At 36.8% G+C, this 12,753-nt stretch overlaps 1 protein-coding gene across 1 annotated transcript in view; it reads right to left on the minus strand.

The window, feature by feature from the left end:
• Positions 1 to 12,753, minus strand: part of LOC150108907 (muscle calcium channel subunit alpha-1-like) — a 1,617,925-nt gene that overhangs the window by 1,166,684 nt on the left and 438,488 nt on the right. The window contains exon 10 of the mRNA XM_090414483.1: positions 3,736 to 3,851. Within this exon, the coding sequence (XP_090270609.1) occupies positions 3,736 to 3,851 (116 nt within the window). The remainder of the gene's footprint in view (positions 1 to 3,735; positions 3,852 to 12,753) is intronic.

Raw genomic sequence — 12,753 nt, forward strand, 5'->3', positions numbered from 1 at the left:
ATGAAACGCATGCTGCACCGCAGTCATCGACTCAGTTTTAATGAGTTCATGAACGCAAAAAATTTTGTGCTGCATAGTAGCCATTTTGTTCACAACTGACACTGCTGCATGGCTGTGGACTAGACAAGTGCTCTAGCAGTAGTATTTCAAACTTTAGGACCTCCTCTTTCAATATCTGAAAGAATTTTAAAGATTATATTATGTTAAAGATTCCAAGCAATTTTATAAGCTAGGTTTTTTAATCCTTTTTCAAAGTAAGCAAACAGACAAGTAAGTCAAGTTTGCGGCTGCATGTAGTGCAACACTAGGATTAAAAAACCTAGCTTATAAAATTGCTTGGTATCTTTAACATAATATATACCCAAGGTAAAAACTTTCTACATATTACTTTCATCCTGAGATTTTTATTTAATGAGGTCAAAGCACCTTATGGCAACTTGTTTAGGTAAAATATTTATAAGCTCTGTATTACTTCACCCTTGGCATTTTTAAGGTCTGGCTCCCACTGATGAGACCTCAATAAAGGTCAAAACCGGTATGGGTAGTGACCATTACCTTAATGCATAGCATCTTTTCCGCAAGGAAATGTGCTTTGCATTAGGGGAAAATTCTAAGGAAAGTGATCAGTTCTTGCTCCACCTTTACCACGAGTTGCACTACGTGCAGCTGCAAACTCGACTTCCTTCTCTGTTTACTTACTTGGGAAAAAGGATTAATAAACCTAGCTTATAAAATTGCTTGGTATCTTTAACATAATATATACCCAAGGTAAAAAACTTTCTACATATATATATATATACACACACCCACATATATATATATATATATGTCTAAATATATTCCAAGGGTCAGAAGGTTAAATAAGGTAGGTGTGAAATGGATGAATGAAGAGAATAAGCATGCGATACAGAGAAAAAAGACATTATGGAGGCAGCATAAGAGACATGATAATAACAAATTCCATGAGGATTACAAAGACCAGGCAAGGAAGGTGACATTGGTTGGTAAGGGTAGCAGAAGTGAAGTATGAGCAGCAGTTAGCTAATGAAGCCAAAAAGAATCCTAGTGAGATTTTTCGATATGCAGCCAGCAAAAAAAAAAAAAAAGAATGATTATGGAAGGATGACATTGATTGGAGAAAATAGTATAAAAACAACTGATGCAGAAGACATTGTGGAGATACTTAATGAACAGTGCATACTTTCATTCTTATGAATGTGACATCATGGAGAGATTGAGAGCAGTTGATGATGGGGAGGAGAGACTGACTGTAAGTCAGCAAGAAGTGTATGGGGAATTGAGCAAACTTTATGTTAATAAGGCTGTGGGACTTGATAATACATCAATACGTATTCTGAAGGAATGTGCCAATGACCCAACATCTGCCTTGACATATTTTTTTTTTAATATGACTCTTGCACTGGGTTGAGTTCCAAAAGAATGAAACGAGGGCAAGATTGTGTCACTTCATAAAGGAGGTGACAGAACTCAAACATCAAATTATAGGCCTATCTGTGTGTCAGGTGTTGTGGTTAAGTTGTTAGAGAACCTGGTGAAAACTAGGATCCAGAATTGACTTGATAACAATGGTATTATCTTTGATGGACAGCATGGATTTGATAGGAAGGTCCTGTTTTAGTAATCTACTTACTTTATTACAATAAGGTGAGGGTTTCCTTGGACAGAGGAGAGGGATAGACAATAGTATACTTAGATTTTGCAATGCCTTTTGATAGATTAACATTCTCACAATGGTAAGCAGTACCACTTTCACAGCAGATCAAGAGTCATCTAGAATCAGAGCAAAGAGTAAAATGATTCTCATCTGTAAAGAGTACATCGGCCCATTGGTATCTTGTCCAAATTTTATGGATACAACACCACTGAAAACTTGCTCTATGATGAGCTGTTGATAAATGAATGCAGAGTACAGGCATTTGAGCATATAGGCCTACTTTTCACAGACATCTTTCCACAGTTTGTTCAGATATTCACATACCTATGCTTGAATGGAGTCGATGTGCAAGCTCACCTGCCTTAATGGTCCATTATGTTTTGCTATTATAAAAAAATCCGTCTTCATGCTCTATGATAGAGCAAGAGCAACCTCTTAGCAAACATCTGGAACACATTCCATTGGTTTGAAACACTACCCAGAGCCTGGATACAATGCTATGTGAGATTCCAAACTCTCTATCAATTATCATTCTGGGAATATCAATAATTTTGTGGCCTTCTTCAAACTTTACAATAATTCTTGCCCACATGAAATCATCTATTATTATTATTATTATTATTACATGACACCTCCAGGGAGTCGAAAGACTCATCGAGGGAGGGCATCTATTCTACAACTCTGTCTCCACCAACTGCAGCGAACTGCAACTATACCAATGCCATCTACTGCCGACAATCACCACTAGTATTTCAGCAGACCATCACAAACATCCATGCCCATGGTGGGATTCAAACCCGCAGCCTTTCAGCTGGAGAGCGGATAAGCTAACCACTCGGCCAGCCAGGCTGGCGAGACATCTCTCAAAGACGTCTATATGATGTCTTTGAGATATTACAAGTCATCCAAGTTTGCAACTTTATTCCTTCATGAAAAGAGATTCCTTCAAACACAATTTGCTTAGTGCAGCCTTTTGCCTTTTATCCTGTTACGTGCTACCGCATTACCCCTTTGTGCACAATTCGAAAATTTGAATGTGCACCCACTTTCTATTCGAGATCGTCAGTTATACAAATTGCCACAAGCTGATTCATCTGAATTTCTGGTTGTGATCTTCAGAAATAGTGTTTATTCTTAGGTTTTGGACACTGCGTACTTCATGGCCTATAGCAGAAACTGCAGATTTCATCCTGTTGTCCTTTATATCACACAAAGTAGTCTTAAATAAATTGTTTTCTGAATACCTGGCCTCCTGATATTCTTTTGGTTTCAATTCTGCTACTATCATTAGCAAAACTCCTATTCTCATTCTGTTCCCTCTGTCCACTCTGAAAATACTATACCTCTAGCATTCTATCTCCATGACTATATCATCCTCAGTCAATCAAATCTTACTAATGCCTATAACCTTTAGCCAAGTTGAGCTAACCGATGCAGAAAATCCCTTTCCATTATTCTAAATACTTCTGGCATTAGTACACATAAACTGCAATATCCTCATCATCCCATAACCTCCTTGTGTTCATTATACCATTCAAGTCAAGAACCTGATCAGCTACATTCAGCATTATGTAATCACTCTCCCACTTATTTCAAGTGGATCCACCTTCACCTGCATTCCTCACCCCACCCCACCCTAGTTTTCCTCACTCTGTATTTCTGAACTCTCACTGAACAATATGTTCTCAAGACACCTGACTCCATTCAATTTATCTGAATGCATTCAAATGCAAACCATCTGCCTTACATAAGTCCTTCCATTGACTCATTTGCAAGCACAGCTCTTCATCTCAGCTCATCTCTGTCACCATGGAAGTCCACAACTTTTACTTTTTCACTCTTCTTATTCACTTGTACCAGCAACTCCTTCATATTTTAATATGTAATCAATGTGATACCTAAGCAAAATGCTAACCATCTTCCCAACTGAACTATTATCCTTCTCATGTAATAAAACTTTTCTCAAGAACCTTTTAACATTTTTTATACTTATACTTTGCAATTCTTAGTGGTTATTGTTTTACTAATATAAATTTATAAACAAATTATTATAAACTTACCACCTTGTGTAATCCAGTCAAGATAACCTCTAAGATCTTCTTCAATTTGTTGCTTTTCTCGCAATTTGTGAAAATCACCTCTGGCTTTTGCTTTTTCCCTTTCTTTTGAAAATTCCCTAATTGAAATAATTCATACTTTATCCATTCTTTTATATAAAATTATGATAAAAATTCTAATAATGTACAATCAACTATTTAATACAGATATTTTATAAAGCCTTATGTTATTTCCTAAAGAAAGGCACCAATAATACTAGCCTTGTTGGCCGAGTGGTTAGCATATTCACTCTCCAGCCAAAAGGCTGCACGTATGAATCGCACCATGGGCATGGATGTCTGTGATTGTCTGTGAAAATATATAGTGGTGGTAGTGGGCAGTAGATGCTGTTGGTGTAGATCAGGGTTTCCCAAACTGTGTTCTGCAGAAAGTGAATAAGTGTTTTGTGAAAAATTATCAAAATTAATGAGACTGGAATGGTTTTAAATGCTGATACAAGTTAAAACATGTTTAAAAATCAGGTGCTCCTCACTTTGTGTTTGGATTGTGCTATTAAGGCCAACGCACGCTGGCATTGACTCAGCTGCCCACGTTTGTCGACACCCCTGAGCACGAATGAAGTAAAAAGGTATCCATTCTAGGAAACGTGCGGTCACAAGCAAGGTCAATGCAATGTGCTGTGACCCGGCATGCTTGTAGTGCGTGCTATCACATTTTTGCAATGCGATACAGACTGCTTCAGCAATAGTATGAGCTTAGCTTTACATTGGATATGAGACCGATGACACTCAACTCTAACCAAAGTGTTCGATAAAAATTTTAGGATTTGTGAAGTGTTCCGCCATAGAAAAAGTTTGGGAAACACTGGTGTAGATAATGTAGTTCACTGTAGTTGGTGGACTGAGTGGTAGAGACAGAGAGTTTAGAGTAAGTACTCTTCCTCAATGAGTCTTTGGACTCCTTGGAAGTGTCACGTAATAATAATAATAATAATAAAACAAGATGAAGTAAAAAGAGGCAAATTATTAATTGTAGCAAAATAATTTATCTCCTTTTGAAGTCGAGAAGCGATGCAATCCATTAATTTTAAATGCTAAGTTATGTGAAATGTAAAAAAAAAAAAAATATTACAGTTGGAAAAGTTCTACATACCGTATTTGCCGGCGTATAAGCTGCGCCTTCTTTTTTGTACACATTTTTTAGGAAAAAAACTTTATCACTGAATATTCTAATGAATTTACAGTATTTCAAATATAAAATAATGAGTAGGTCTACTTTCAACAAATACCTAATCTAACTAGGAAAGAGCACCCACCTTATAATCTTCTTTGTCAAAACCAAGAAATTCATCTCCAGAGCTATATAAGAGACACTTGAAACCTCTTCTAAATCAGAATCTGAGTCCTCATACAACAAATTGTCCTCTGTACTATCCAGTGCATTACTAATGCCACATTTCTTAAATGATTTAACCAATGTCTCAGTTTTCACAGCATCCCATAAAGATTTGACCCACTCACAAACTTGCGAAATGCTAGGCCTCTTCTTTCTGATGGCGTAACCTCAAAATCTGAAGACTGCAGCCAGTAGTCTTCTGGATGCAGTGTTCCACTTCTCCTTCATAAATCCCTTAAATGGTTTATTAATACAGACATCTAAAGGTTGAAGCTGACTAGTTAGACCTCCTGGAATTACAGCTAACTGAGTTTTCAATTTCTTGAGTTTATTTTTAACATCTTCTGTTCAGTGAGAACGAAACTGATCCCATACTAGTAGGGCAGGCTTCTTCTACAGTCTGCCAGAGCACCTAGATCAAATGTTATTATCCATAAGTGGAATACTAGAATGTATTCCAGTAACTGGAATACATAACTAACGTAACTGGAATGCTCTCACACACTGCAAGGAAGCAAGAAAGAAATCGCATAACTCAGAACAGAGAAAATTTCCAGGAATGAAAGTAATAAAAAACTGAGCATCAGCATATAAGACGCACCCTGTTTTTCAGACCTATTTTCAAAGAAAAAAAGTGTGTCTTATACGCCAGCAAATACGGTAATTAGAAAAAATGGAAGAACTGTTTAAGTCATTGAGGTTGCATATTTCAAGAGTGATGATGAAATATATGAAAAATTGGAGGGGGGGGGAGTATTGGGAAACAACAGATCAGATTCTATAAATGAACGGATAAGGCACAATACACATTCTCAAAAAATACTGTTTCACTTATTCTCAGCATTGTAAGAAATCATTCGTCAAACAACATTTCAAGAAGAAGATTTATAATGGATGATGCTTTCATTTATAAGATAGATCTATACAGATCACACAAAAAAGCATGCAATAAAGGTGAGTTAGCCGATCTCATACGGAGGTAGCAGGGTTTTTTCTCCTGGAAACTCAGGTTTTTCATCCCACATACAGACAAATTGGCCCTTCAGAACATGCAATTTACAGACAAAAATACTAGTTGTGGTGGTGGTGGAGGTGGGCAGTAGATGGCATTGATGGAGATGATTCGTAGTAGAGGTTCGGTGTAGTGGTTGAGATAGTTGTAGGTGTCCTCCCGCAATGAGTCTTCGGACTCCTTGGAGGTATCAGGAATAATAATAATAATAATAATAATAAGTTTACTGTCAGAATGAATAATTTATAGTGAAAAAAAATATGAGTATAGGTCTCGTTGAGAAGTTATAAATAAAATGCCAAACAAAAGCTAATGCACAGCATGTGGAAGGGATCAAATTTACATCTCTTTTTGCCATGTCTTGAAACAATTCATAAGCACAATTCCCAATTCATACTTATTAAGGAAGATTTGTGCTTCTCCATATTTAAATTAAAGCTCTACTCAATTTCAACAGATTTTGATGAAACTACACTAATCTCTACAACCATTTGTCAAACTATTTCAACTTTTATTTCAAGGATGTAATTCTTTTGGAATCTTGATTATGTTAAATAGTATGAAGTTACACAGACACAGTGTAACTTCATACTATTTATCATACTTCATACTTCAAACCCTTAAGAGATCAAAGAAAAAAGTCTTATTGTAATGCAAGGTTTACTGCAGTGAATATGGGGAAAAAATATCCTACCAAAATCAGTCCATGAAACACTCTTCTCTAACTTGTGGCAATCAGTAAGAGCATAATTATCCCCCCCCACCCCACCCACCCCAAAAAAACAACTTTCAGTGAACCTTAATTTCCTCCATCCCCTAAGAGTACTTCAATTAAATGAGCTATATGCTTTGGAGGAAAGAGGTTATCGACCATTCAAGTGAGAGAATGAAGGATATCATCCTAATTGGAGGAAATACCAATCATACAACCTAGGTGGTAAATGACATTCATCACTCAATGAAATATTACCACCTTCCTTAATGGGAACCTGAAGTGCTGTTGCTATGTTTGGTCCCACTCACCCCCACACCCGAAAAATATCCAAAACATCTCTCATTTTTTTGGGCATAGCAGTTAAGCAATTCTACAAGCTGCCTGTTAGATAGTGTATGAAACCAAACCTCATTTTCATGCATTCATACCTCCATAGCACAACTGGAAGAACAATGGAACACTGTGCCTTTTAATGACATGATGTTTCCCATCATCATGACAGGAATCTTTATATTAGGCTATTTTCAATTGAAGGTGAGTTAGCTAATATCATACAGAGGTAGCAGGGTTTTTTCTCTTGGAAACTCAGGTTTCCTGTGTACAGGCAAATTGGCCATGAGAATATACACAATTTTCAGACAAAAAATATTATTATTGGTTGTGATGGGAGGTAGATGGCATTGTGTGTATTTACAAAAAACAGAAACAAGAATGGAAAGATGTCTGCTAAACATAAGACTCAAGATTAAATCAAAATGAAGAAATAAGAGCTAACAGAAAATTTTTAGATATTGGAGAAAACATAATTCAAAAGAAATGGAAATCGGCAGGACACATTGCAAGTCTCAACGACAATAGATGGACAAAAGTTTTACTGGAGTGCAGCCATATTAAGGTAAAAGATCTGTAGGAAGACCTGAAAGAAGTTGGTCAGATGATATAATGAAAACAACTGGAATTCCCTGGCACCAACATGCTCAGCCTATAGCCAAAAATGGCTATAAAAAGAATTAAAAGAAGAAGAATATAAGAAAATTGAATGAAGACATAGCATTTGGGAATAAGGAAAATGAATTTGTCGAATTACTGAGAGAAAACTATCTTGGCAGTATGTAGAGGAGGGCATGTCAGGATTGAGAGTTTTGGATGTGATCATTTCATCAGAGGATGTAATTGTGAGTGGGGTTTTGCACACTATTCCAGTTAGTGAGTGTGATCATGAAGTGAACACCTGGGTGTTGTGGATGGCCATATGCAGACTTCTGTGAGGAAAGGATATATGTGGAAGTACAAACTTAAGAGACTACTTAGAGCCATAGCATGGAATGAGAATTTGAGCAGTAAGAAAATAAATGCTGCTTGGGAACTGACAGAGAAATACATAACAGCATCAATGTGTGAATGTATTCCAAATGTCAAAAGGCTGAATAAGGTAAGAGTAAAAGGAGATGAATGAGCAGCTTAAGCATGAAAACTGGAAGAAGAAAGTGTTTTGGAGGCATTACAAGATGACTAATGGTAATAATCAGTTACATGAAGAGTATAAAGCACAAGCCAGAAGAGGGAATCAGTTAGTAAGGAAAACAAAAGTACAGTATGAGCATAAATTTTTAAATCACGCAAAGAAAAATTAGATACATGGTAAGTAGAAGAAAGAATGATCATGGTAACTGAAAGTTTATTTTTCACTTGGTTCTCTATAATAAATTTAGTTTAATCCTTTATCCAAGTGTGTGCAAACAAAGTTTGCGCCTGAAAGTATCTTCAGGACTGGGTAATAGGAGGAGATGACCTTGCTAATGCTTCTGCCTTGGTATCTCCACTTGGACCTGGCTCCCACTGAAGAGACCTCAATAAAGGTCGAAACTAGTCTGGGTAGTGGCCCTTCCCTTAATGCATAACATTATACATATCTGCAAGGAGATGTGTTTTGCATTAGGGGAGATACCGAGATAGGAGTGTTGGTATCTTGCTCCACCTTTGCAAGGAGTTGCCCGGTGTTGTACCACTTTACCCCAGTCCTGAAGATACTTTCAGGCTCAAACTTTGTTTGCACACACTTGGATAAAGGATTAAACTAAATTTATTATGATTATGGTAAGATGATGTTAATGGATGAAAATGGTAGAATGGTAACTGCTGCAGAAGACATTGTTGAAGTATTTCATTGATCAGTTATTAAGTGTGTTTCATTCCCATCAGGGTGAAAACACGAGGAACTTATGTGTAGAGGACATAGGAGAGGATGGCTTAATTTTTAGTCAGCAGGAGATATTTGCAGAAATAAATAATCTTGATGTCAATAAGGGGAGAGGATTTGAATATATCACTATGCATTTTAAGTGAGTGTTTCAGGGAATTGGCAGTAGCATTAGCATGACTGTTTAATAAGAGTCTTAGAACAACACAGGTTCCAAGGGAGTGGTAAGAAGATAAAACTTTTCTACTGTATAAAGGTGGTCACAGTGGAGTAGCTAGAGCTTTTACTGCCGGGGGCGGTCCATGAGTTTGCCGCACCTCTCAATACACACCAAAAATACTACAAAAAGTCAAAGCGACGTATAGGGAAATAAATTAAAACACTGTGTTTAATTTTGAAGTAAAACTTTAATTTCAACATCCTAAAATATTATTTTTCTTGCTTTTCTGTTACCAAAATAGTCGATGACATTGGTAAAGTCTATTTCAATATAATGTAGGCAATTCTTAATCAATTTTATTTAGAAAACTCCTCTCACAACTAGCAACATTTACAGCAATTGTGAAGAAAATTCGCAGTAGTATTACAATATTTGGAACTGAGTTCTCGAGGCTATATTTTAGAATTAACTGCAAAAGTTCAAAAAGATTCAAAGTGCTGCCCGGGGGTGGACTGCCCACTCTGTCCTCCCTCTAGCTACGCCTCTGGGTGGTCATAAGGCTGTGGATACAAATTGTAGGCCGATCAGTATATCTGGAGTTGTGGTGAAGATACTAGAGAGACCGGTGAGAAGTAGGATACAGAAATGGACTGATAATAGCAGTATTCTTTGTGGTTACTAGCATCAGTCTGTTAAGGGGAGATCATGTTTTACTAACTTCCTTATGTACTACAACAAGGTGACAAATGTCTTGGACTAGGGAGATACATATACAGTTATACTTAGATTTTACAAACGCTTTTGATAAATTGCCACACGACAAGCTGTTAAATAAATTGTATCGGATGGGATTGGATAACAAACTTTTGTATTGGATCAGTTACTGTCTGTCATATAGCTATCAGAAAGTTGTATATGGGATGCGGTATCCCAAAAGAAGAGGGCCATTAGTGGTGTGTTGCAAGGTTCAGCTTTGAGACCATTGCTGTTCAATTTTTATATTAATGAATTGGGATAGATTTAACTAGTGATATGCAGCTGTTTGCAGATAATGCAAAATTGGGGAGCAATGCACAGAACTATGGTAAAAAAAAAATGTATAGTCATAGCAAAGAAGACTCTTAATAAAGCAACAAGAAAGAAAGATTGTAAATGGCTATCACAAATAGCAGAGGAAAAAAGAAAAATGAAACTTCAGAGAAACAAAGAAAGGGCTAGACAACTGAGTGCAGTTTTCCAAAGAGAGGCTATGAAAGATAAGGAAAGCCATCTAAACAAAAGGTGCAAGGAAATTGAAGAAAGCAATATTATGAGTAGAACAAGAGATCTGTTTAGAAAAATAAATTACTTTTACAAGGAAGTTTATCACTAGATTCTTCTTCTTCTTTGGCACTACAGCCCCATGTAGGGCCTTGGCCTCCCATTTTTGGGTTTCATAACTCACTACGAGGTGGGATCGTTACCCCATCATGTAGGGTAACACTTAACCATGTGTAATTGTCTGTGAAGCATTGTGTTCTTAAGACCGGTTTGCCTGCTTCGCAGTCCACGCCCAAGACCGACTAACTTGGCTATGTCTGAGAAAGGTCCTTAGCTCCTCACATCAGTGATGAGAATAGAACGCAAGACACTCCTTTTCCAGGCATATGGCTGCAAAGCGCATAACCACTCAGCTAACCACGTGGACTTATCACTAGATTAGGAGTTGTAAAAAGGATTCGAGTAAATGTCTCATGGAAGAAGAATCAGTGAAAAAAAGATGGAAAGAGTATGTAGAGGATTTGTACAAGAAAGATACTAATATTGAAGGAGAATTTGAAAGGAGAGAATTTTGTTGAGGAAACCATAATAACAAAAAGTGAAGTGATATCAGAAATGGAACAGTTGCCAAAAGGAAAAACTCCTGGAGCTGATAGTGTGTCAGTGGAATTATTGCGAGCAGCTGGAGATGAAGTAGTGAATATATTGATTGAAATTGGTCAACAGGTTTGGAAGAAAAAATGCTGGCCTAGAGATTGGAAAACATCAGTATTCATCCCAATTCCAGAAAACTCAAATCCCAGAAATTGTGAGAATTATAGAACCATTGCTTTAATTTCACATGCAAGTAAAATTATGCTGAAAGTGATCCAAAAAGGTTGGAGCCATATATGAAGAGAGAAATGCCACAAGAATAGGCAGGCTTTAGGAGAGGCAGGAACTAGAGACCAAATAGCAAACATGAGATGGATAATGGAAAGAAAAAGAGAATTTCAAAAGGAAATTCATGTTTTATTGATTATAAGAAAGCTTTTGATTGCGTGAATCACAACAGACTATGGATTGCAATGAGATCAATGAGAATACCTGAACATCTAATTTCTCTAGATAACAGAGCTGTATGACAACCAAGAAGATTCAGTAAAAACAGTCTTTGAAGAAACAGACAAGTATTTGAGTGGTAAAAGGGATGCAGCAGGGTTGTATACTGTCACCTTACCTTTTTAATATCTATAATGAATATGTTATGAGACTGGCAAATTTAGACAAAGATCCAGCTGGAATTAAGATTGGTGACAGAAAAATAAATAATTTAAGATATGCAGATACAACTCTCATAGCAGAAACTAAAGGAGATCTAGAGCAGTTGATTCTATTGGTTAAGATGTAAAGTAACAAAGCTGGAGTTAATTTAAACATCAGCAAAGCATTGCCGGCAATGGTTGGTCGATTGGTAGAGCCTCTGCTACTAATGGATCGCAAAAAGTTAAGAAAGTTTGAGCGCAGTTAGTAGTTGGAAGGGGAACAACTGTTCAATGCTGTTGGCACACTCTCCCTCGATGAGTCTTTGGACTCCCTGGAGGTGTCTAATAATAATAATTTTCATGCTGGGAAAGATAGAAATGGATAAGAGATCAGTCAGACAAATAGGGGATTGGTCTATAAAGGATAACACATTTTTGTATGACAGAGGAGCACTGAACAATAAAATTAGTGGAACGATGTGCCACAGGGATTCTGTTCTTGGGTTCCTACTATTTAGATGATTTGGTAATGAAATTTATTGCAGACTGACAGGGAATATTCAGTTGTTTGCTGATGTTGCAAGTCAGGGAGAATCAAAACAAGTGGTGTTCCTACACTTCTCTGTAGGAATGTTTAAAGACTTTTATCATGAGTAATCACTGAAATTCCTATTTTCACATAAAGGCCTCAAAAGTTTGCACTTTGAAGAAAGATGTGTAAAGCTATGTAACATACTGGTGGTACGGTGTTTCAAGATATGGATGAGATTCAGGAACCTAAAGACAGAGTTAACAGTAGAAAGAAGTTTACAGGGTATAATGCAAGAGTTGCTAAAAACGTTACATTGCTGGTATGATAAGAAGCACAGTGAAGAGAGGTAAAGGAAGATGGTTATGCAACTGAGTAGAGAACAATAAAATGCAAGTTCATTGGATGCTAAATTTTGTCTTTTTCATAGAGACATCATGAGGGATACAATATTGTTCCTCTGTGCTGTATTCATTCCATTAAGCCTTATAATGAATGTCGTCAT

This window comes from Typopeltis vanoorti, chromosome 2 (genome assembly GCF_054136105.1).
Source record: "Typopeltis vanoorti isolate ZY-2024b chromosome 2, IOZ_Tvanoo_1.0, whole genome shotgun sequence".
NCBI lineage: Eukaryota > Metazoa > Arthropoda > Arachnida > Uropygi > Thelyphonidae > Typopeltis > Typopeltis vanoorti.